This window comes from Trematosphaeria pertusa, assembly GCF_010094035.1.
Source record: "Trematosphaeria pertusa strain CBS 122368 unplaced genomic scaffold BU26scaffold_26, whole genome shotgun sequence".
Lineage (NCBI taxonomy): Eukaryota > Fungi > Ascomycota > Dothideomycetes > Pleosporales > Trematosphaeriaceae > Trematosphaeria > Trematosphaeria pertusa.
Window position 1 is genome coordinate 101813 of NW_022987237.1, and position 21272 is coordinate 123084.

The 21272-nt window shown below is 49.0% G+C and overlaps 10 protein-coding genes across 10 annotated transcripts; 3 read left to right on the forward strand and 7 right to left on the reverse strand.

Moving 5' to 3' along the window:
- Positions 1–5293: 5293 nt before the first annotated feature.
- Positions 5294–5728, reverse strand: BU26DRAFT_184664 (uncharacterized protein). Its single transcript, XM_033820438.1, has one exon. It carries the CDS (start codon positions 5645–5647, stop codon positions 5390–5392), a length of 258 nt encoding a protein of 85 aa, XP_033675945.1. The 5' UTR covers positions 5648–5728; the 3' UTR covers positions 5294–5389.
- A 540-nt stretch (positions 5729–6268) lies between these two features.
- On the reverse strand, positions 6269–6867 carry BU26DRAFT_405030 (uncharacterized protein; the record flags this gene model as incomplete). Its single annotated transcript, XM_033822849.1, has 2 exons — positions 6269–6472; positions 6547–6867. Coding segments are annotated over 2 exons (525 nt in total), but the record flags the coding sequence as incomplete, so codon positions are not given.
- Positions 6676–7830, reverse strand: BU26DRAFT_184658 (uncharacterized protein). The gene has a single exon (XM_033820437.1). The coding sequence runs from the start codon at positions 7674–7676 to the stop codon at positions 6912–6914; it is 765 nt and encodes a 254-aa protein (XP_033675947.1). The 5' UTR covers positions 7677–7830; the 3' UTR covers positions 6676–6911.
- A 635-nt stretch (positions 7831–8465) lies between these two features.
- On the reverse strand, positions 8466–9815 carry BU26DRAFT_525497 (glycoside hydrolase family 17 protein). Its single transcript, XM_033830518.1, has one exon. It carries the CDS (start codon positions 9568–9570, stop codon positions 8503–8505), a length of 1068 nt encoding a protein of 355 aa, XP_033675948.1. The 5' UTR covers positions 9571–9815; the 3' UTR covers positions 8466–8502.
- Positions 9816–10751: 936 nt separating this feature from the next.
- BU26DRAFT_611157 (uncharacterized protein) lies at positions 10752–12782 on the reverse strand (the record flags this gene model as incomplete). Its single annotated transcript, XM_033836050.1, has 1 exon — positions 10752–12782. The coding sequence occupies one exon, from the start codon at positions 12780–12782 to the stop codon at positions 10752–10754; it is 2031 nt and encodes a 676-aa protein (XP_033675949.1).
- A 307-nt stretch (positions 12783–13089) lies between these two features.
- BU26DRAFT_611158 (uncharacterized protein) lies at positions 13090–14744 on the reverse strand (the record flags this gene model as incomplete). Its single annotated transcript, XM_033836051.1, has 2 exons — positions 13090–13506; positions 13560–14744. The coding sequence occupies 2 exons, from the start codon at positions 14742–14744 to the stop codon at positions 13090–13092; spliced, it is 1602 nt and encodes a 533-aa protein (XP_033675950.1).
- A 790-nt stretch (positions 14745–15534) lies between these two features.
- On the forward strand, positions 15535–16386 carry BU26DRAFT_586528 (uncharacterized protein; the record flags this gene model as incomplete). Its single annotated transcript, XM_033834660.1, has 1 exon — positions 15535–16386. The coding sequence occupies one exon, from the start codon at positions 15535–15537 to the stop codon at positions 16384–16386; it is 852 nt and encodes a 283-aa protein (XP_033675951.1).
- Positions 16387–16747: 361 nt separating this feature from the next.
- BU26DRAFT_511762 (uncharacterized protein) lies at positions 16748–17794 on the reverse strand (the record flags this gene model as incomplete). Its single annotated transcript, XM_033827329.1, has 2 exons — positions 16748–17678; positions 17727–17794. The coding sequence occupies 2 exons, from the start codon at positions 17792–17794 to the stop codon at positions 16748–16750; spliced, it is 999 nt and encodes a 332-aa protein (XP_033675952.1).
- A 783-nt stretch (positions 17795–18577) lies between these two features.
- Positions 18578–20187, forward strand: BU26DRAFT_611160 (uncharacterized protein). Its single transcript, XM_033836052.1, has 2 exons — positions 18578–19591; positions 19639–20187. Exons 1-2 carry the CDS (start codon positions 18602–18604, stop codon positions 19750–19752), a joined length of 1104 nt encoding a protein of 367 aa, XP_033675953.1. The 5' UTR covers positions 18578–18601; the 3' UTR covers positions 19753–20187.
- BU26DRAFT_184738 (uncharacterized protein) lies at positions 19894–21186 on the forward strand. Its single transcript, XM_033820439.1, has 2 exons — positions 19894–20916; positions 20976–21186. Exon 1 carries the CDS (start codon positions 20035–20037, stop codon positions 20908–20910), a length of 876 nt encoding a protein of 291 aa, XP_033675954.1. The 5' UTR covers positions 19894–20034; the 3' UTR covers positions 20911–20916; positions 20976–21186.
- The last annotated feature ends 86 nt before the right edge of the window (positions 21187–21272 follow it).

Genomic DNA, 21272 nt, shown 5'->3' on the forward strand with positions numbered 1-21272 from the left:
TATAATTTCTAAAAGCTTTATTACTAAAGCGCTACTAACTTCGCCTACTTCTAGAATAATTTCTTCCGCCTTACATAGAAGCGTTAGCTTCTAGTAAATTAATAGGTAGAGAAGTTTTATAAGAAGCTACTAGAGAATATACGTACGTAGTTAGGTATATACTAACGTTAATACGTTAATAACTATAATTACTACGTAGACCTTACTTAAGACCTTACTTAAGAGCTTGCCTCTAGAGAAGCACGTGTTGCTACTAGAAAGGCTAAAAAGTATAACATAATTGCGTTAATGCTATAATACGCGCCTCTAGCTCTTCTAGGTTTTCTAGCATCTAATAAAACTCTAGTAATCTAGAAGCTAGTTACCTATTTTTAATGCTACTAACCTAGCTACCTAAGCTATAATTACTCTAGAGCTTCTACTGCGTAGAAAGCTATTAAGAACGTTAATCTAGAGAAGAAGCCTATAGAGCCTATAGAGCTATAAGCACCTAAGAATAACACGTTAGAATATAAATCTAATAATTTAGAAAAAGCCTAGCTCTAGAAGAAGTCTTCTCTCTAGAGCTATCTACTAGAGTAATTAACCTACATAAAAAGCTATTTAGTAGTTCTACGTTTACTCTACTCTACTAAATCTCTATAAACAGCCTTATAATTAAGCTTAGAGGCTTAATTAATATAGAAGTAAGTAGCTACGTCTTAGTGTACTTAAAGCACCTTTAAACTCTTAGAAAAAACCTCTACGTTAAGCTAGCGTGTATAGAACCTATCCCTCTTACTAGATATAATAGACAACCTAATAGCTAGGTAGATAAATACTTTAAAGCTAATCTAGTACTAGAAAGCTACTAAATACGCATCTACTTTGTATATTATAATACTAGCTACTATAATATAATAATTAGTTATAAGCTACTTAAAGAAGTTAACGTTTAGGTTAACTGCAAGCAGCGCGCACTAATGTAGCTAGACACTAATTAATTAATTAATTATAAACGCGACGCGTTTGTCTCTATATAATTCTCTTAATCTACTACTAAAGCTTAAGTAGCTTACTAAGCTAACACTAATTACTGCAACGCTCTAATATTAGTAGTAGAAAAGCTAAGAGTAATATAATAAGAGAAGAGAGAATTACAACGCTAGAAGCTTTAAGAAAACCTGCGTAAGATAGACAGGTAGCTTAAGAATCTTAACCCGCCTGCTAGGTTGCCCTGTAAGCTAAAAAAGCTACCTGTTTTACAGAAAACATGCTTAAAGGCTAGGCTTAATATTAATATAATTAGCGTAGCTACCTTTATAATTAACGCGCGTTAAAAAGATACTATAATTAGGCACCTTAGCGTTTATAAGGTTAATTAGCTTATTACTAATAGAAAGAAAACCTAGATTACTAATCTAGAGAAGAAACTCTACTAACTAGTTACTAAAAAGCTTCTATCTCTAGGATATGCTAGCGTAACTGTAGCCTATTTCTTAAAAAAGAATTCTAATACTCTACTACTATATAGAGAGAGTATAGATTATAATATTAAGCTTATAGTAGAAAATATCTTAACAAATAGTTCTCTTTATAGCATGTTACTAGAGTACCTATAGTTAGTATAGAATTATCTAGAGAACTACCTTTATCGTAGCTTTATTATCTATAGTAATGCGTTATACGCGTTACTAGTTCTATTTACTAAAAAGCTAGATAGAGAATAAAGGTTCTACGTTAACTATTAAAAGCTTAACGCTATTACAAAAAAAGACGCCTATTCTATCTCTCTTATCTAGAAAACGCTTACACGCCTATCGCGCGCTAAAGTCTTTACTAAGTTAGACGTAAGGTAAGCTTTCTACTAGATCTAGCTTAATAAGTTAGTAGAGAACCTAACGTCTTTCTACACGTAGTATAGTAACTATAAGTATTAAGTTCTACTCTTTAGCCTCTATAATAGCTCTACTACCTTTTAGTAATATATTAACAAGATATTATATAGCCTGCTAGACAATTTCTATATAGTATATATTAATAATATTCTTATTTACTTAGAGAATCTACTTAAGTATAAAGCCTATATTATTTAAATACTTAATTAATTATATAAAGCTAGGTTGTAAGTAGATATTAAGAAATCTAAATTTACTATTAAAAGTACTAAGTTTCTAGAATTAATTATAAGCACTAATAGAATCTAGAAGAACTCTAAGAAGGTTACTACTATCTAGAATTAGCCTGTACCTATAACTCTTAAGAGTCTTTAATTATTTCTAGGTTTCTATAATTTCTACTAAGCCTTCTTAAAGAATTACGGCTAGATTGTTCGCTCTCTTACTAAGCTACTAAAATAGAGAGCATAGTATACCTTTAGAGAAATTAAGCTTACAGTATTTTAGTAGGTTAAGAATCTTATACTATCTAATACTATACTAGCTTATTACTCTCTCTATTACTGTATAAGAGTAGAAACAGACGTATTAGATAGCGTAGTTACTAGAGTTCTTTTATAGCTTTAAGAAGATAGTATCTAGAGACTAGTAGCTTTTTTTAGTAAGATAATAAACACTATCTAGATAAACTATAGTATTTATAATAAAGAAATACTAGTAGTTATTCTTAGTGTATAGAAGTAGAGAAGCTAGTTAATTAGCTTATAAGATCTAGAGCCTTTTATAGTATTAACTAACTACTAAGCCTTAGAGTACTTTACTACTAAGTAAGAACTTACTACTAGGTAGGTCTACTAGGCGAATAATATTACTAACTATAATCTTAAGCTTACCTATTAACTAGGTTTAGCTAATATAGTAGTAAACGCGTTATTACAAAAGTAAGAAGAGCTTAAGACTTAAAAGAAGAAGAATTACGCCGCCTATACAAGGGCTTTTCTAAGTAAGAAGTAAATTAGCCTCTTAGCTATTAAGTAATTATTAGGTAAGTTATTAGTTCTAGCCGCCTAGAGATTAGCTAGTAGTGCTACAGAAATTGCCGCTGCTAATACATTTATAGAGGTACTCTCTACTAAGAATCTATATACTATAATTAATTAGATTATTATAGCTAACTAATTAGACAACTCTCTATAGCTAGCTTAAGAAAAAGCTACTATATTAGACTCTACCTAGAAAATAGAAGACGGCTTATTAACCTATTAGAATTAATTAATAGTTTCTACTATTAACTACCTATAAACGTATTTAATACGCGCTATATATACTACTTAGGTAACTACCTATCTAGAGCGCTAGAAAACTACCTAGTTACTACAAGATTAATATTACTAGCTAGATATATAAAAAGATATTAACACGTACGTAGTAGTATACAAGGCTTACTACTAGAGCTATACTTTATAGAATAAAACGCTAGGTCTCTTAAAGCCTTTACCTATCTCTAAGAGAGTATAGTAGAACGTCTCTATAAGTTTTAAGAGCTTTCTTTCTAATAAGAAAGGATTTAACTACGTATACGTTGTTGTAAATTAGCTAAGTAAGTAGAGCTTCTTTCTACTCTACTATAAGAAAATTATAGCTTAACGTATAGTAGAGCTATATTACTAATATATCTAGCGTATATATAGTCTTTCTAGATTTATTATATTAAATTATAGCCTATAGTTTATCTCTACCTTTATAGATAAGCTCTATTAGCTTATAGAAATTAAATAGAAGCTCTCTACTACGTACTACTTATAAACTAATAGAAATATAGAGATTATTAATTAATATCTTAACTAGCGTCTGCGTCTATTTGTTAACTACTACTAGAATAATTAGTTAGACCTTCTACTCTATATAGATTAGGTATAAGCTACGTTACTATATAAAACTATAGAACTAATAGTATATAAAATTAAGTTTAGATATTAACTAGTATACTACTAGAATTAGAAGAAGCGTATAGTAAAAGCCTCTACTCTACGTAAGCGTCTCTTACGCTAGAAAGCTTAGAATTTTACTAAGAAGTAATATAACGCCGTAAAAAAAGCTACTAAAATTATATAAGGTAATATCGCGAAAGCGTAAGCTAGGCAGACGCTCTAAGTAAATAAAAAACGCTAAGAACCTAATTTTACTATAGGCAATCTTGTCTATATTAAACCTTATAGCTTTTTAATAGATTAGCCTAGTATAAAGCTAAATTAATAGATATATAGCTCTTACCTAATTATTACTATAAAAGGTTACTTCTTCTAGCTCTAGCTACCTACGTATATACGTATACATAACGTCTTTTACGCTAAGTAGTTATAAAAAGCTTTAGAGCTATTACTAGAGTAGGTAGAGTCTAAGTAGCTACCTATTAAAGTTAATAGTAATCTAGAATAGCCTATATATAAAATTCTAGATAGCTATCTTTATTAAAATTACCTTTAATACCGCGCTGTATAAGTTACTTATAATTCTAACTCTACCTAGTATAATACTATAGGCTTTATTAACACTCTCTATAAGATAAGAGACTTTTATATAGTATACCTAGATAAGCTAGAGCCGCTATTATAATTAGATGCTTAGATTAAGGCGTACGAAAAAGAGAAGACTCTAGAGAAGATAGTAGAGAATTTAAAACCTGTAAGAGTAGAAGACGTAAGGGTAACGTAAAGGCGCCGCTAAGTAATTTAGAACTCTACTAAGCTTATAGCATCGTTTAAGAAGAGAGCTAATAAGAAAGCTACTCTACTAACGCGAAAATAAGTCTCTTTCTCTCTAGAGGGAAGGTAGTAGCTGTAAAAGCGCTTTTAGTTTAAAACTAATATAAATACATTTACTATAAGCTAAAAGAAATAGTTAAGAGTATAACGCGAAAGTTCTAGAAGAAGAGAGATCTAGAAGGCGTATTTTAGAGCTTAGGAATAAGCTCTCCCTGTAAGGGGGGGTGATGTAACAGTCTGGTTTAGGGATTTACCTTGGGTCACATGACCTCGGGTCACGTGATCTTATCACGTGACCTAACCTAGCGCCTTGGCGCTCGGCACCTCTGTATATAGAGCCTCTCAGAGCCTTTCCTTAACTCCTGACCTTTGGATAGCTGAATTTAACCCAACCTACCCTGCTAGCACCCCTTATCCTTACAGCTCGTAGAGACAGTGCTGCCTGCAGCCGACTTACCCAGCTAGGTGTTCCAGGGGCGCTCACAGCAGTGGAGACCGCGGACCCAGCCCTCACACACAGCATAGCACAAGCAAGGCGCAGATAAGAAAAACCCATCCATACACACAGACACTCTTCCTCACTAAAAGCTAGCTGGCTTTAGCGCAGCTGGCCGAACCACCCCAAAAGCTTCCGACTTCTGGAATCGTATCTAATTCTCCTCTGCAGCCTCGAGGATGCAACTGGCCGTTTCGGGCCCTCTACTATCGATCGGGTACGCTATAGATGCTTTGCTTCCAGAGTGCAGTCTAGCTCTCAATGGAACGACGAAAGACGAAAGATGAAATGACAAAATGGCGGCATGGCGACGCGGTAGCTTCTCTTCGCCCTGGCATATCGACACATCCGAGGCATATGCAATCAGACCTGGCGGGTTTGATTGGATGGTTTGGTTTATCGGTGGATATGTGGTGAGTTGGGTCGATCACGTCACGTGATTCCCTCCAGATCGAGAAGTGTTGCAGGGAGTGATGAACGGTTGAGAAATGCGAAGGAAAAAAATCCATGCAAAGAATGTAACGTGGATGATGAGACAGGAGGAAGAATCAATGTTGTAAGTATTGATAATTGGGCTTGTGAGAAATGTAGGCTACTCTCGTTTCTTTTCTTCTTCCAGTCCCTGAGGGTGGGGATTATACTGGACTGGAGCGGCGATGAGATGCAATCATCTAGTCATCGTCCTCTTCCTCGGCTGCTGCACCGGCGGCCGCATTGTCCTCCGCAGCATCGTCATCCTCCTCCGCCGCAGCACCATCGGCCGGAGCCGACTCCTCTTCATCATCCGCCTCCGCTGCATCATCCTCTTCCGCCGCCGCACCGCCCTCTGCACCCGCGCCAGCCTCGGCTTCGTCGTCTGCCTCCGCTGCGTCGTCCTCTTCTTCAGTGGCAGCCGCTCCCTCCTGGCCCGCCGCTGCACCCGCATCTGCCTCGGCTTCGTCGTCTACCTCCACGGCATCATCCTCTTCCGCCACTGCACCAGCATCTGCACCCGCATCCGCCTCCACCGCATCGTCCTCTTCCTCCGCGGCAGCAGCAGCCTCTTGATCCGCCGCCGCACCATCTTCCACAGCCGCATCCTCCTCATCCGCAGCACCAGCAACGGCGTTGTTATTAGCAGCCGCCGCGACATTTCCACCGCCTGAAATCGTCGCATCGAAAGCCACAGCCGTGCTGGGTTGCCCGGCAGCCTCCGTATCCAGCGCAATGTTGTTGTTCAGCTTCGTGAGCTCCTCCTCGAGCTTCGCAGCCACATCCTCGCCTTGCGCTTGCTGGGCCTCGAGCTCGATCTTTGTCGCCATGAGCTTGAGGACTTTATTTTTGATCTTGCCGTTCTGGGGTACTGTTAGCGTCCATCCACACTATCCCTCACGTGCGAAAGATGGGATCGAATAGGGATCAAACGTACCTCCAACGCTGTAGCCTCATCGCCCGTCGCCGCCTCAATAGCCGGATTAAACGCATCCGTCTCCGCATCGTTCGCTACATCGTTGACCGCGCCGAGGAACTCGATGTCCGCCGGGTCGATGTTCTCCGGGTTGTTCAAGTCGAGCGCGGAGAAGACATCGAGGGCTTCTTGCTCGGCATTTCCGGCCTGGCCGCCTGAGATGGAGATCGCGTCGAATGTGGTGTCTGCGAGCACGGCGCCGGCTTGGCGGGTCTTGAGCGAGCGCTTGTTGGGAGTGGGAAGGGCGGCGGTCAGAGCCGTAAGCGAGAGGATGGCGACTGAGAAACGCATGATGGATAAGAGAGAGGTGGGATATAGAAACGGAGTTATAGCAAGGGCGATAAGGAGTGGATAGAAACAGCCCGGCTGTGGAAGGAAAGAAGGTAAGGAAGGTATAAACACAGCGTCAAGCTGGAGGAAAGAAAGAAAAGACCGTCAAGGAAGTGAACTGGCGAGCAATAAATGGGATGGTGAAGAATACGAGACGGCCTCACCGTCGTCTTTATACAGCCCCCCTTCCCACTCATGGGTGCCGCACCCGAATTCACGATGCACCACCCTTCCCCAGACGCGGCCTTATTTCGCTCACCTCCTACCAGGCGGCGTCTCACACGCGAACTACTCGCTAACCTCAATGCACTACCGTAGAGCGCGTAAATAGGAATTTCCCCACAAATAAAGACCCGATGGCGTGCTTTCGCAGACGTCGTATGTGTCGAGATAGCGGCATCAGTCGTCCTTGGCAGAGCTAACGCGCATAGCACCCCAGACAATAGTCCTTGAAACCTATTCCTGGATGAGGCCATGGGTCGACGTTGGGAAGGGGTGCCCGCGAGGCTGTTACGGAGCGCTTGGCGCGGAGCTTGGAGTTGAGCTTGGCATGTCAGAGGTTTGGCAGCAGGGGCGGAAATGCGCCGGAAGAGGAAAATAGTGCTTGGCGACGGCCTCGGCTGCGGAACCGTGCATAGGCCAAGCGTTTTAAGAGTCAACGTCGGTGTGAGGCGTGAGCTTGTCTGCCTGAGGTGCTCCTCCGGATGCGACAGTGAGCCTGAGCGGCAAGAGAGGCCTCGGAGTAGTGAATTTTCCACCATTCATCGGAGACGAGAAATCAGAGGCGGGAAGGACAGCAAAAGCCGAACATCGAAAAGCGTACTGACCTGATACGTAGGAGTGCGGATGGACGACGCAACGGGCCGAAACCAAAGGAAAGAAAGACGGGGACAGGCAAAGACGCGGTGCGAACACATGGATGCATTCTAAAAATGGCTTGAGTATCCCTAGAGGCATTAGCAACGTTCAAGGTTTTGTGAAATGGTCCCAATGTGAGCTGTCGCTGATGACACCGTCGTGGTGGTAGGTATATTGCAGCTCCCCAGGTCTGAGGGCAAGAATGACGCGACTAGAAGATGTGCCGAGGTGCGTCTAGAAATAATACCATCGTGAAGTCGCATGCTATATTTACCATCAATGAGGCTTTCCAAATGGTGACAGATGAGCCAGGAATTGATGAAAGTGTAGGGATGAAGTCAAAGGAGAGCCGGGCAGGCTGGGGTGGCTGATTGTGGCGATCCCGTGATTAGTCAGCCAAGCTATCGTCGATCACATGTCGCGTCCGCCTTCTTACCATCCTCTCCTATTTTTCGTTGTGTTGTCTCTTTCAACAATTCGTCATTGGTGATCACTCAACACGCATCGTTTGCCGGGTCACGGCTTTTCCAGTGGAGAGAATCAAACAAGGAACCGGCTGCCGCTGCTCCGCCGTTGGTACGGAAGAACCGGAGAATAAAAGGCCCATGACAGTGCTGTGATGAAGGAAGATCCGGATTTGTTACTTGAGGAAAAGATATTCGACCCTAGGCCTAACCCTTTCCACTACCCCAGTGTTGGATTCACTTCAGCCTACTACAGCCCCGGCAATCACACAATCCAAGCAGCCATCGCGAACACCATCGACAATCCCAGAGCCACCGTATTCATCATCGAAACCGTTATCGACGCCGCCGCCGACTCCTCGTTATTGATCGATGCGGGCGCCCCTGAGTCCGCCGGGCAGGTCAGATTGAAGATGGGCTTGTTGTCGAGCTCCGGGTCAAGCGCGAACTTCATTTCGTTATCGGGATTGGAATCGCGCAGGATATAGTACCAGGTGTTCCTCCTTCCAAACAAGGTGCAGCCGACGTCGTTCCAGTACGTCTGCGCGTTTTCCAGCGTCGCTGTGGCCTGGCCGAAATTCGGGCCGGTAGACGGCCATCCGGTCTCGGTGATCCAGACGGGTTTATCGCCCACGGCGCTTTCGGTACGGTTGAGCGCGTCCTTGAACAGAGTGGTTGCGTTGGAGATGTCGTTGCCCTTGTCGTCCTCATAATACGGGAAGAGATTGGCGCCGACGAAGTCGACTCTGTCAATCACATCCGTGTTCGACTCGTTGACCCACGCAGTCCAAGTGTCGATATGCCCGAGGGGGATGTCCTTGAGGTCGGTGTCCTTGAGCGCTTCGCGGGCGGAATCAATGAAAGCGATGATTGTCTCAGCGTCCTGGCCCTTTCCGGCATTGTTCCTGATACCGCTCTCCGAGACGCGGTACAGATCCTCGCTGCCGACCGAAATGCCAATGACGAGATCGGTAAAGTTCTTGCCGTACTGCTCGATGGCCTTCTCCAACGCGGTCAGCTCATTGTCGATTGTCCCCACGCCGGAACACCACATGCCCAGGAGAAGCTTGGTGTTCGTTTTGACCGCGGCGGGGAAGGCTTCGATGGGGTCATTGTCCGTCTTAGGCTTGATATTCGTGTACAGGCGGATGCTGTTGAAGAGGCCGGGGGAGTGCTGCAGCTTCTGTGCCGCCTGGAATTCCTTTTCGAAATCGTCCTGCGTCTTCGTCGCACCGCTGTCGGTCGTCGCTCCCGAGTTGAATCCAAGGTAGACTTCCTGTGCGACAGCCCCACCTAGTGCCGCTAACAGGGAAATTGTGGTTGCAGCGCGCATGGCGACACGATGTGAGGTTGGTTGAGTGAAGGAGTGACTTGATGATACCGCAAGGGTGAGAAAGACTAGCGAAAGTGAGGCCGACGATCCTTTTGACGAAGCGTGGTTGCCAATGACTACAAGAGAAGGAAGAGAAGGAGCCTGCAGCGGTGGACGTGCGCTTTAGTAGCCCGCAGGATCTGGATCTGTTCACCATACCAAGCTTTCGCTCATTTATCGACCAACTCTTGGATTCGCTAACGTTGAAGAAAGGTAAACGGCACAGGGGCACATTCACGCTCATTGGCCAAAGTGCGGGGAAGAGGCGATGCGGTAACCTTGCACAAGAGCGGCTGAACTCTTGGCCCTCACTGCTCTTTGGACAGCACACTCGTGTTTCGCATTCACGCGGGGAGGTAAGCGGCACAAATGCTTTATTTGGCATCTTTTAGCGTAGCTAATTCTCTTCGTGTGGCACGAAGTTGGAGGGCTGAAACTTGCATGCAGTTGGGGGCGGATTGCTAGAGCCTGAGGTAAGGGCACTTCTTGATCGCATCAAATCTACGACAGCTTTGCTAACGGTCAATCTAGACGTTCAAGAGCTGTCTTTACTGCGGACACGTTACTAACGGAAAATGACATACCGTGCACGCTCAACCCGTAAGTATTGGACAGCCCGAAAGCCTCTCGATCTGTGCGCTCCTCCGCCAAGCTTCTACAACCTTCATTGGTCCACTCTATCTCTCGAGCCGTCCCACGAAGGCATTTGTCTTCTAAACCATTCCGTTCGCTGCTTCAGCCGGCCGCAAGAGATTCGCCTGAGTCCTAGAAGACCTAGGTCCTTGGCAACGAGGGTCGCTCACGCAACGCCTAAGGCCGAAAATCATCCATGTCTAAATGGCAGGCATGTTCAGGGCTCTTGGCTCTCTTCAAATCAGAAATGCTTTTTGGCATTATAACTAGGCAGATGACTCTAAAAAGTCACTTTCCAGAGACACCAATCGGGCTCGAGACGTACCAGCCATCAGAGAAGTTTATCGACACGAACACGCAACGCCTACGATATCGCCTCATCCATCCAAACCTTAGGTGAACTTCTCGATCGACCGTCCAGGCCCACTAGGAGCAGTTTCAATAATGTCTTCGGTTCGTGGGCCCACCGTCCTTCCGCTCTCCACCCCCACGTTTCCGAACTATCTACCCTACTTTGACTGTTTGGAGGACTTTTCAGCTCGCAAGGAACGCGGTGCGCTCACCCACACGGTCTTCCAGCGCCCTTGCAGCAGCCCGCCAATGCACACTTCTTCCGGCAGGGAATTAGCGGACGGCAGAGTAAGACCGGGGTGTTCCGGTTCTTGCGCATTGCTGGGGCGGGCGGATGTTGGAGGTGCGCCGGTTTTCCGGGAAGCAGAGTCGGCCTTCGGCGCGTTTGGGTAAGGTGGACGTCCGTAGCGAGTATGGCTATATAGAGGAACATAGGGGTCCATGGGTCGGGGTGGAGCGTGAGCGGATTCAGCAGGAGGTGTCTCGAAGGAAGGCAGTTGTAGCCCGCCAGTATACGCAGTCTCGAAATTGTGGGAGAAGTCTGATGCTTGCAGTTCAGGCGTGTGCTTGGGCTTGACGGGATATCGAGGGTTCATCCGCGCCTTCGCTTTCGCCTTAGCAGCAGGGTCTTCAGGGGTAGGAAATTCCCGCTCGTCATCTACAAAGGTCGGCGGGTGAGCGTCCCGCCCACGATTCCTACGGCAATTCCGCTCATGGCGCAAGGCCGTCGCCTCTGCATCCGTCCAGCGATACTCATAAGGATCGACTTTGTAGTTGGCGTAGCGGACATTCAAGAAATCTCGGCGACCGCCGTCATTCGGGAATATGCCGACTTGCAATTCGTTTGCGGTGCGGTATGTGAGGTGGAGATAGTTGAGACCTATAGTGACATCTTCCTTACTGGGCCATGTTGCGTTCAGCGTCATCTCCTCGTCAAGGCGTGGGCGGTATGCTTCGGTGTCGCGAAGTGAGTCCGGAATGACTGGGTCTGAACCCAAGCGCGAAAGTCGCAGGTACGAGAGATTCTCCATCTTCTGCAGTTCGACGATTACGCGGTGCCAGCGTAGGTCTTCCAGCACACTCGGGTGGGCCGGATTCATGGGCATGCCGTTGATGAATATCGGACCTTCCGAATGCAAAGAGCATTTTATGAGGGAGAGGTGAGTAAGGCGGTGTTGATGGCACTGTAGCAGTTCGATGAGAAGGCCCGAGCGTGTCTGCAGTTTCTCCAGTGTAAGCTTCTTGAGGTGTTGTAAGGGCAGTCCATCGAGGCGTGGGTCACGGCCCACAAGAGGTGGAAGATTCAGTCCAGGTATACCCGGCTCGACTTTGACGCTCAGTTGTTGGATAGTAGCACCGTGGCAAAGAGGCTTGAGGGTCGTGCTGAGGTATTCAACATAGTCCAACCCAGGCTCATGGGGTATCTGGAGCTGGAGCATTGTAATACTCTTGTGGAGTTTCTTAGTGTACCACGTGGGTGGCGTATGAATATCAGTGAGGAACGATCGATCCTTATCGCCGATGCTTAGGCATATGTCGATATTGCGACGCGGTAATTGCTCCAGGGCCATGGCGATCATGACAAACACCGTGGGAAGGGATCCGAACCGAACATCTGGCTTGCAGTAACCGAAGGGGCAGTTGAAAGGACGAAACCGGGAATGACCCCAACTCTCTCGTACGCTGGCGCCATCGAATTCCAGCTCGTCGCCCAGGAGGACTAGCTCGAGCTTGGGCAGCTTTCCCAGCGCCTGCGCGATCCGCAATGCATCCACGCGTTCTCGCGAAGCGTATAGCTCATTCATACTCATAGGACGGATACCAAGCTTTGAATGCCCTGAGGTGTTCTTTCCTTTCTCGGCAGCCTGTTTGACCTCTGCATCGTGAAGCGGATCAATGAGACCGACCCAGTCGGTGCTGAATGCCACATGGCGGACATGCTTTGCGAGATGTGGGTTGTCGGAGATGTCGGAGAGCGATTGCAGGCTGTACGGATGCAGACAGAACTTCAGCGTCCGAAAGAAATGCTCGCCAAATGTGTAGTGAGACTTTGCGCGCAGTGAACGTGAGGTGGAGCGCAGCGATAGGAGGGACGGGCGGTCGAGATAGCCAGCGATCTTCTGGACCATTTCCGTGGGTAATCTATTGAGATGCGCAGGCGAGCGCCGTGAGCGCTGTGGGCCGGGCATTGTGGGGGAGCCGCTTGGATGAGGTGAGTCGGTGGTAGTAAACCTGGGTTGGGTGTGGTTGTGTTATGGTGGTACCTGCAAAGCTGTGACGATGTCGACAAGTACGCAAGAGCACTAGGGCGCTTTATCGCAGTGGTGTGGCGACCCTTGCGGTGAAAACGAAAGGTGACATTAGAGCACGTGGTGTCCTTAGGGACTGCAGGGCCGGCTGGTAAGTGATTGTGAAATTAACTTGAGCATACAATGCATAGAAAGAAGATGGAAGTAAAGACGCCGTTCAGGAAGAAGCATAGGACAATCACACACATCAAACAACGATAGCAACAGCACCAACCAAATGCCCCAATCTCACCGCGCAAGACACGCACTGCTTATCCCCCTTCCTCACTGAAAGAATCCTCTCGCGCCGCAAGAACGTCTCAGCTTCCAGCTGGCCGTGGGCGTTGTTATAGGTCTTGCATACGACGACCGGAGACTTCGAATTAGGAGGCCCTGTGGTCCTGCTGTTACAAGCGATCTCCAGCTCAGTGAGGGAAGAGACGAGAGCGATGCGGCCCGTGAAGCGAAGATCGACTCCGTGGTTGCAGGGCTGACCGGGGATGATGTGGCGGCATGGTGGTAGAGGCTGCGAAGAGGTATCTTGTGCTGACGCAGGCGTGGAAGGCGTCCAGGCTGGCTGAGACAAGACTTCTGCGTCTGGAGTGACGTCGACAGTAACGGGCGCCTGGCGTAGGGGGTTAGCTAGGCCCTAATACCCGTGAAGAATGCATGGCTTACCTTCTCATCACTGCTTTCTGCGTTTTCCTTCTCATGTCCTTCTTTCTTCTCTCCCTTTTTCTTATCTTCCTTCGCCTTCGGCACAGGCTCATACAGCACCTTCCCGCCAGCCAGCCTTCCACCCGCCCTAACCCTCACTCTCCCCGCACCAAAGCAATTCGGATCCACCAACTTCCGAGCCAACCTCAAGATCAAATCTCCGACTCCACTCCACGCATGCCCATGCCGAACACAACAGAACAAGCACACCATGGCCGCAAAAACCGTCTTCGCATAGCTCTTGCTGTACCCGCCCAGCCAAGGCCACGCGCCTTGTATGAGAATGCGATTGAACCACGACCAGCCGAAGTTGCCCTGGAAGCTAGCATAGGCAGCAATGAGTGCAACGATGAGTGTTTGTCGATTGACGCCATTGCCCAAGTCGACATTGTGAACCGTGTGTAGATCGGTTCCGAGCGAGGCGTGGGCGATACCCTGGCCAGTGAGGGTTCTCCCATTCGTCCCTTTAAACCCGATGGTGTTCAAGAGCGCCATGGCGTCATAGCTCGAGGCTGTTAACCCAGCGCTTGCGAAGACTTCGGCGACGTATTGCTTCGAGTAGTAGCGCTGGGAGACGGTGAGAGAGGCATTTTGCACCAGGCGGAAATGGAACAAGATGTCCTGGATGCGCATGCGGTACATCTTATCCGACTTCTTTTCGGCCTCGGCACCCGTCGTCGCCAGCGCAAGGCTCGGATACGTGCCCTTGATGTAGAAGTGCAGCGGGGCCACCGTCTCCTTCGAGATGCTGTCATGGTAGACTGCGCCGATGGTGTGCGCCATAGTAGAATACAAGCGCGCGACGTACAGAAACTGCCAGATCTGGAGCCGAGCCATGCTGTTCTTGATGAAGCTGCCAAGGTCGACGCGGTTTTTTGCGTGGTTGTTGTGGTCCCATTGCTGCCAGTGCACATTTGCGATGGCTTTGAAGATGGCTAGCTCGACTTTCCAGGTTTGCTCGGCGGCGGGATTGGAGTCGGCGAGGAGCTGGGCGGTGTTCCAGATGTTGAGGAGGTCGGGTTCGGAAATGGGAAGCATGCTCTGGAGCATGCCGCGTGAGCGCTCGACATTCTTCCTATGTTCGGCGATGCCCTGGCTGATCTGGTGGGTGAAGATGCCCATCAGTTGAGATCCACTTCCCGCCATTTGGAATGTACGTCGGTGGATGAGTTAAAGGAAAATTGGAGGGGTAATGGAGCGTCGGAGTTGGTGCGGTGCTGAAAGGGAGGCCGGCGAGATATACTGTCAGCAGAGCCTCAATATGCTCTGAACCCATGGTTGGTGCGTTGATTTGCCTCTTTCGGCCCTTGAACCTTTTCTAGTATCGCATAGCCATACTCCTTCGCCTGGTTCTACCATTTCCGGTGACTAATTCGGAGTGCCTGAGCAATGATTCTACCACAAGGTTAAGCCTCTCGTATAAGAATAAAGTCAAGAAACGCAAAAGCATAAACTCACCTCAGCTCATAGGCCGTAGCCGAGACTAGGTCTCGTTTTGGGTTGGTGTGGTGGCCAAGGCAAGCTTAAGCGACAAGGCGGTATTGCGTGGCGAAGTTCACCGGCTCGCTTCGTGGTGTTGTTGGCCAGACGCTCTGACGCCTAAGTGGAAAATGCCGAAGCTGAAACGCCACGAATAATGAGGCACACCGAGAGGCTCAAATCAGATGATCCAGGAGTCCAGACGTGTCCCTTTCAGCCATGGCGAAAGCGTAGTTTAGAGTGCCTAGTAAAGGAGGCAGAAGTATGATGACGATAAGAGCTTTATACGACATACCAGAGTCGCAACTTGAGAGCTGGGCTTCAGAGCCTCTTCGTGCCATTTCGTTCCGAGACCCGAAGACTTTGCAACGTTAGCAGTTTCTTGTATTTCCCACGCAGCGTAAGTCAAAGTACCCAAAAAAGGCGAGAAATGTACTCAGGTTGACTTAGACCAACCATGTCCAACAAGACCGTGGCGGCGACAAACGCTACCATTCCTGCCTGGATTCCTTCAGGTTTTCAGGTCAGTTCGGGAAACACACACTGCCCGAACGCCGCCTCCGTCCTCACACACTTCGCCATATACAATGCCATCAGCATCGGCACCTTCCTCCTCCTCGGCTCGTACCACGTCAAACGCCGCATCAAATTCTGGCTGAAGCCAGGCCTCCGACCGTGGAAGTTCTGGTCCGCAGCCATCAGCGTCATCATGCAAATCCTCGGGATCATCATTACTTCGCTTCTGATCCGCCGGAGCGGGTACAAAGCCGATCTGTGGCAGCTCATCCAGATCTGGGCGATCCGACCGCGGGTCAGCTGGTTCATAGGGAACATGCTAAATATCAAGAGGAGCTGGGGATACATGAACGGGGCGCTCGATAACGTCGTCGTGGAAGTGTTTATCTGCGGTCTCGGCTGTGTTTTCGTTGGACGGCTTGCGCGGCAGGCTCTTACGCACGCGAATGCAGCGACTTCACCGCAAACCGGAACGAACACATGGTACATCATAACATGCGTCGCGAGCATCGTCATGTTGCTGTCGACGGCATTCGAGATCCTGTGGGCTCTGTGGGTCCTGAAGCGGGTAGTCGAGACGAAAGGGAAGGCGGAAGCGCAGGATATCGACAGCTTGAAGTGGATTGTCAGGTTTATGATTCCTCTTACGTACACTTGTAGCTTTCTCATTTGGGCAGCGTTTCTGAACTCCACAGAGGGCGCGTATTGCCCGGGGAATGTCAAATATGTCGACCTCACTTGGGGGTTGATACCGGCAGTGACGAACTTGATGCGAATCTTCGTGGAGGTCTGAAGCAGCTTGATCTTTTGAGTGTCTGGGGGGAGGATGTGGCAAGGTAAGACTAGGGACTTAGCGCACCTCCGCCAGTGTGAATTACCTGTGAATCACGTTTTTAATAAAGGTGATATTTGAAAATTTACATTGAGGACTTCTACCAAAAGTTTGCAACATCTACCAGAGAAAGAGAAGTTGACTCATGAAAAACAAAAAAAAGGTTTCTAGGCCTTGGACTTGCTATACAGAGCCACTTTCTACGTTTGAATTAGTTCTTGTCCTAACGGAAAGAAAAGAATGAGGCTATACAAGTCCACGAAAGAAGGCCGAGGATGGCGCTCTCAACGTGCAGGTTGCCCTCTGTATGAGTAGCCTTGCACTATTCGGCCGGACTACCGGACATCCACGATGTTCGACTCAAAATAGACGGGCGACGAGCCCGACGAGAGTTCTGAGGAGGCTTAGCCCCTAAAGATGTGGCGAGTGAGGGGACCAGATCGGGCTCGACGAGGACTTCAGGCTCGCCAGTCACGCTTTCAACTCCCGGGATAGCAATACGAACACGGAGTTGGTGTGTCGAGGGGGATTTTGCTAGGACCGCTGATGCTTGCTTTGGCGTCGTCGGGGGCGTGAGGGGAGGCCAGGATGGCGGCGGGACGATGCGAAGCTTCGCACGAAGCTCAGGATGTTCGGCCATCCTCACTTTAAAATTCGGATCATTGTTGATGATGCGATCGGCCGGGTTGCCAAGATCAGCCAGTAGACTCCATCGGTTCATGATGTAGTCGGCGATATCCTTCGGCACACCCCGCAGTTTCTCCATCGAGAAGGCTTTATCATATCGGTACAGGCCGGCATAGAAGTCTACGAGGAACTTCTCTGCTGGGGTGTGGTATCCGATATAATCTCGAAGCAGCGTGAATGGCGCCGCGTCAGGAACAAGTTGGATACGGTCGTGCTGGAGTTGCACGTAGGCCTCGCGGAAGACATCCACGAGCTTGTTCTGCAGCTCGGGTAGTCCGAGCGCGTGCCCTAGATGCCACGCCTTTGCAAACTCGAGCGTCATCTTGCTGCCGTCTGCGAGTTTTCCAAGCACGCATGTTGATGCAGGGTTCATCTTGTCCAGCAAAGTCCGGCTATCCAGATAGTCCACCACGATTTGGAAGAGCACAGGATCCACATCTGGGATTGCCGATCCATGATCTATCTCGCGCAGGAAAGGGCAAGCTCTCCGAACCACAGGTGGGAGGTGGATAAGCTGCGCACAGCCTGTTCGACCGACAGTGACATCCACGCCGCCCTCAATGGTACTGGCTTTATTTAGCCATTTTTCATACTCAAAGGGCTCAGATACGTACTTCGACGAGAGTGAGAGGGTTTCAGAATCTGGGGACGCGCTGAAAGCGTCGCGGAGAAACTCGAACATCTTGAGTGGTTGTGTGTCTTCCAAGAATGATGGAATAAGATTTTCATGTTGGAGAGGGGGCGCTTTTTTTAAGGAGATGAAGAAGATAGGCCGGCGTGAGCGACCATTGTGAAGGATCATGGTTGCTCGTCGTGAAAGTGACCCGCGTTGGCCTTAGGCACACAATGGAAGGTAGCTCATTGTGAAGGGCTTCTGTTCTGTTCACAGCGCTCGAACGACTCGGTCACAGGCTGGGTACGCAAACCCCTTGCCTTGACGGACTCGGTAAAACCTGTCGCCTTCCATCTTCCACGGCTTCTCAGAGAATTCCTGGTGCCGATAATAGCGGTAGGAGCACCTGATTCGATCTCGTAACCACTAGTATAGCTCAAGGACCTCTGACCCCTGTCGTCTCATTAGAAAACAGCCAAAATGCCACAGAAGGACTTTGAGCTGCTGCGGCACCTATGATGTAGCTAATTGCGGTCTGGCACTGTTCCAAGATTGGACCGCAGCCCTTGCGGGAGGTGGCTCCGCAACCGTCGCGACTATGGAAGTATCAACGACGGATTTATAAAAAGCAAAACAAAGTCGTATATAGTAACGGGAACACAGAGATGAATTATGCGGAACTGATGATTTCGATGATGGAAGGGGGAAGAGAAGCGGAGAGAAGAGCACAGACTGTGGCAGAAAGGCGCACAGGTCGGGGAGAAAAGCGCTAGTCCTAATGTGGCCTAGCCGAAGTTGGCGCGCCATCCCACGACTTAGGATTCGCGACTCCACCATCAATCAACACTAACCCATACCGCCTGACTTGCCTTCTCCATGACCTTGCTACGAAACCCGTCAGTATGGGTGAGACCGCTCTCATCCGGAGTCCGATGCGCTGGTAGTTCTACCCTCCGGCTATCCACAAGGCCCTTCCGCGCCCAGTCTCAGACCCGCGGCAAGCACACAAAAAATCCGCCGAATGCGCCATCTTCGCGACCACAATCACGACCATTCCCACAAGGACAGCGCGCGCCTGTGCGTCAGGAGAAACAGGATGTTGCCGAAGAAAAGATACCGGGCCAATTCCCTAAGGTGAAGGTCCGGTACCTGCGTCCTGCCGTCTATGCCATCTCGGTTTCATCTGGAATATTCATTTTCCTGGCCTACATGGAAGCTAGAGAAGAACTCAAACCGAAAGCCATCGAGAATGCGTTTCCGCAATGGCAGATCCAGAGGCGAGCCCCACCAACACCAACCGAAGTGGCGACGCGAGCGTGGGATGAGCTCACGCCAATATCGAAGCTGAGCTGGGGCATAATAGCGGCAAACGGCGCTGTTCATCTCACGAGCTTCGTGGCGCCCAGATACTGGCATATGCTTTGGCATACGCCGGCGGCCAATGCAAATTTCCAGCTTTTCACTTCCACCTGGGTGCATTCCGGACCGATGCATCTTCTTTTCAACATGTGGGCATGCCACAACTTCCTGCCTTCGACGGGATACTCGCGACTTTTCGAGGGCGACCCGTACCACACGCTCTCTTTCTACCTCTCTGCCGGCCTCATATCCGGTTACGCGCAGCATCTCACCACCATGTTCGCGCGCGCCAGAGCAGGCATCCCCGCGATCTTCATTCCGTCCGGAGGCGCCAGCGGGGCGCTCTTTGGCGTCTTTGCCGCTTTCTGCATGCAGTATCCGGACGCTGGAGTTGGCATCCTGTTTGTGCCATATTACATGGATGCGCAGTACTTCCTGCCTGCAATCATGCTCTTTGATTTTGTTGGCATGGTTCGCGGGTACTCATTCGTGAACTTCGGCCATGCTGTGAGTAATGCATACCTCTTGTGCAACTTCTTGCTAACACTTTCCAGGCGCATCTTGCTGGGGCTTCGATGGGAATCGTGTACTCATATTTCGACGGGAAGAATAGGATCTGGAAACCCCTGGTACGATTCTGGAAGCGCCGCTTGCAGAACCAGTCTTAGAGCGCGAAATCCGGTGGCCGGCTCGAGTGCTACGTGCTCCAGCAAACGCCCAAATGAATGTACGATTATGTTGTATTCTCACCAACAACTCAAATGAAACAATGAAATATTGGGGTAGCGAATCTTCAGGAGCGGTATACAACATTTACAAAAAGACACTCCTTTGAGCCCTAATCTCTGTTTGCCGAAACAATTCTGTTAATCAAAACAATAAACAGGCCCATTGAAGAGCATAATAACGCCTTCTTCCCCCGGGTGACATCCTACCAACAGCAGACTCCAATGGCTTACCCGGGACCCATCTCCGTCCTCGTCGGCCGCCGTACTGGCGAGCCAGCCCAGCAGCTCCAGATCAGCCCCCGCGCTCGCATCAACTGCCCTTTCTTCAAGAACCTTGCTTCTGGCTCTTCGTTGCCAACCACGCACCCCGATGCTCTGCGCGCCGTTCTACGCCACCTCGACGGCGACACCAACCTCGACCCCTTCCAACCCAGCAACGACGGCCTTCTTCTCTTCACCCGAACATGGGCGCTCGCAGGCAAACTGAATCTCCCCACCCTCCAAAACGCCCTCGTCGCCAAAATGACCGAGCACTACAAGCAAGCGCGCCGCGCCGACACCGCGTGCTATCCCGCCGACGGTGCCCTCGGAGCGGCGTTCGTCCATCTCGGAAACCAACTCAGTACTGGCAGTCCAGCGGAGAAGTTCCTAGTCTGGTTCGTCGGCCGCTTGGCTCGCGATATCCGCGATCTGGAGACCAGCTTGAGGAGCGGCAATTTCTCGAATAGGATCATCGAGGACGTCCTGCGTGTTGCGCGCGGCTTTGAGAGGGATGCTATTAGGCGGGGGGATGCTATGTTCAGAGTCGGCACTGCGCGGCCGGCGCGTTATGCGCTGCCTGAGATAGAGGTCCATACTTCGGCTCCGACAGGTATAGCTCTTGGGTGGCGTGGCGTACGTGACGAGTCTTCTATCTGCAGTGTTTCCAGCTCCGACTCATCCTCCTCTGACGACGACGAAATCCCCACTATAGACATTATACTGTGTCATCGTCCAACTCGTAGGGACTGGAACAGCCGCAAACGCTACGGCATGATCTTCTCTCGTCGCAGTGGGAGCCGTCGCAGCTGGAAATCGCGACCCCTTCCAACAACCTAGTGAAAGGTAATCTCCTCTCCAGCCGCAGCGTTCATTCATAAATGCAATGGGTTAACTTTCCCTAGTAATCCGCCGTCGCGAATCCATCACCATCGGGCCAAAGAACCCGCGATCAGCGACGTCGACCCGCCAGACAACGCGCCCGCTTTCCAGCCGCGAGCGAGGTGCCCGTTGGCGCGTCTTTTCAATTGGGGAGCTAGAAGAGATGACTGGACTGCGGATTGGAGGTACGGCGGAGAAGGAAATGAATGTCATGTAGCATGCTCAGATAAATCATGGATTTGTATTTATCCTCGCTCAACGCTCCACTCTACTCCACTCTACTCCACTCTACTCACCCCAACTAACGCCTACTAACTAAC

Coding starts and splice junctions, on each gene's coding strand:
- BU26DRAFT_184738 (XM_033820439.1), top strand. CDS start 20,035: ATGGCTTACCCGGGACCCATCTCCGTCCTCGTCGGCCGCCGTACTGGC.
- BU26DRAFT_184664 (XM_033820438.1), bottom strand. CDS start 5,647: ATGGATTTTTTTCCTTCGCATTTCTCAACCGTTCATCACTCCCTGCAA.
- BU26DRAFT_184658 (XM_033820437.1), bottom strand. CDS start 7,676: ATGGTGGAAAATTCACTACTCCGAGGCCTCTCTTGCCGCTCAGGCTCA.
- BU26DRAFT_611160 (XM_033836052.1), top strand. CDS start 18,602: ATGACCTTGCTACGAAACCCGTCAGTATGGGTGAGACCGCTCTCATCC. Junction 19,592..19,638: donor TCGTGAACTTCGGCCATGCT/GTGAGTAATGCA, acceptor AACACTTTCCAG/GCGCATCTTGCTGGGGCTTC.
- BU26DRAFT_525497 (XM_033830518.1), bottom strand. CDS start 9,570: ATGCGCGCTGCAACCACAATTTCCCTGTTAGCGGCACTAGGTGGGGCT.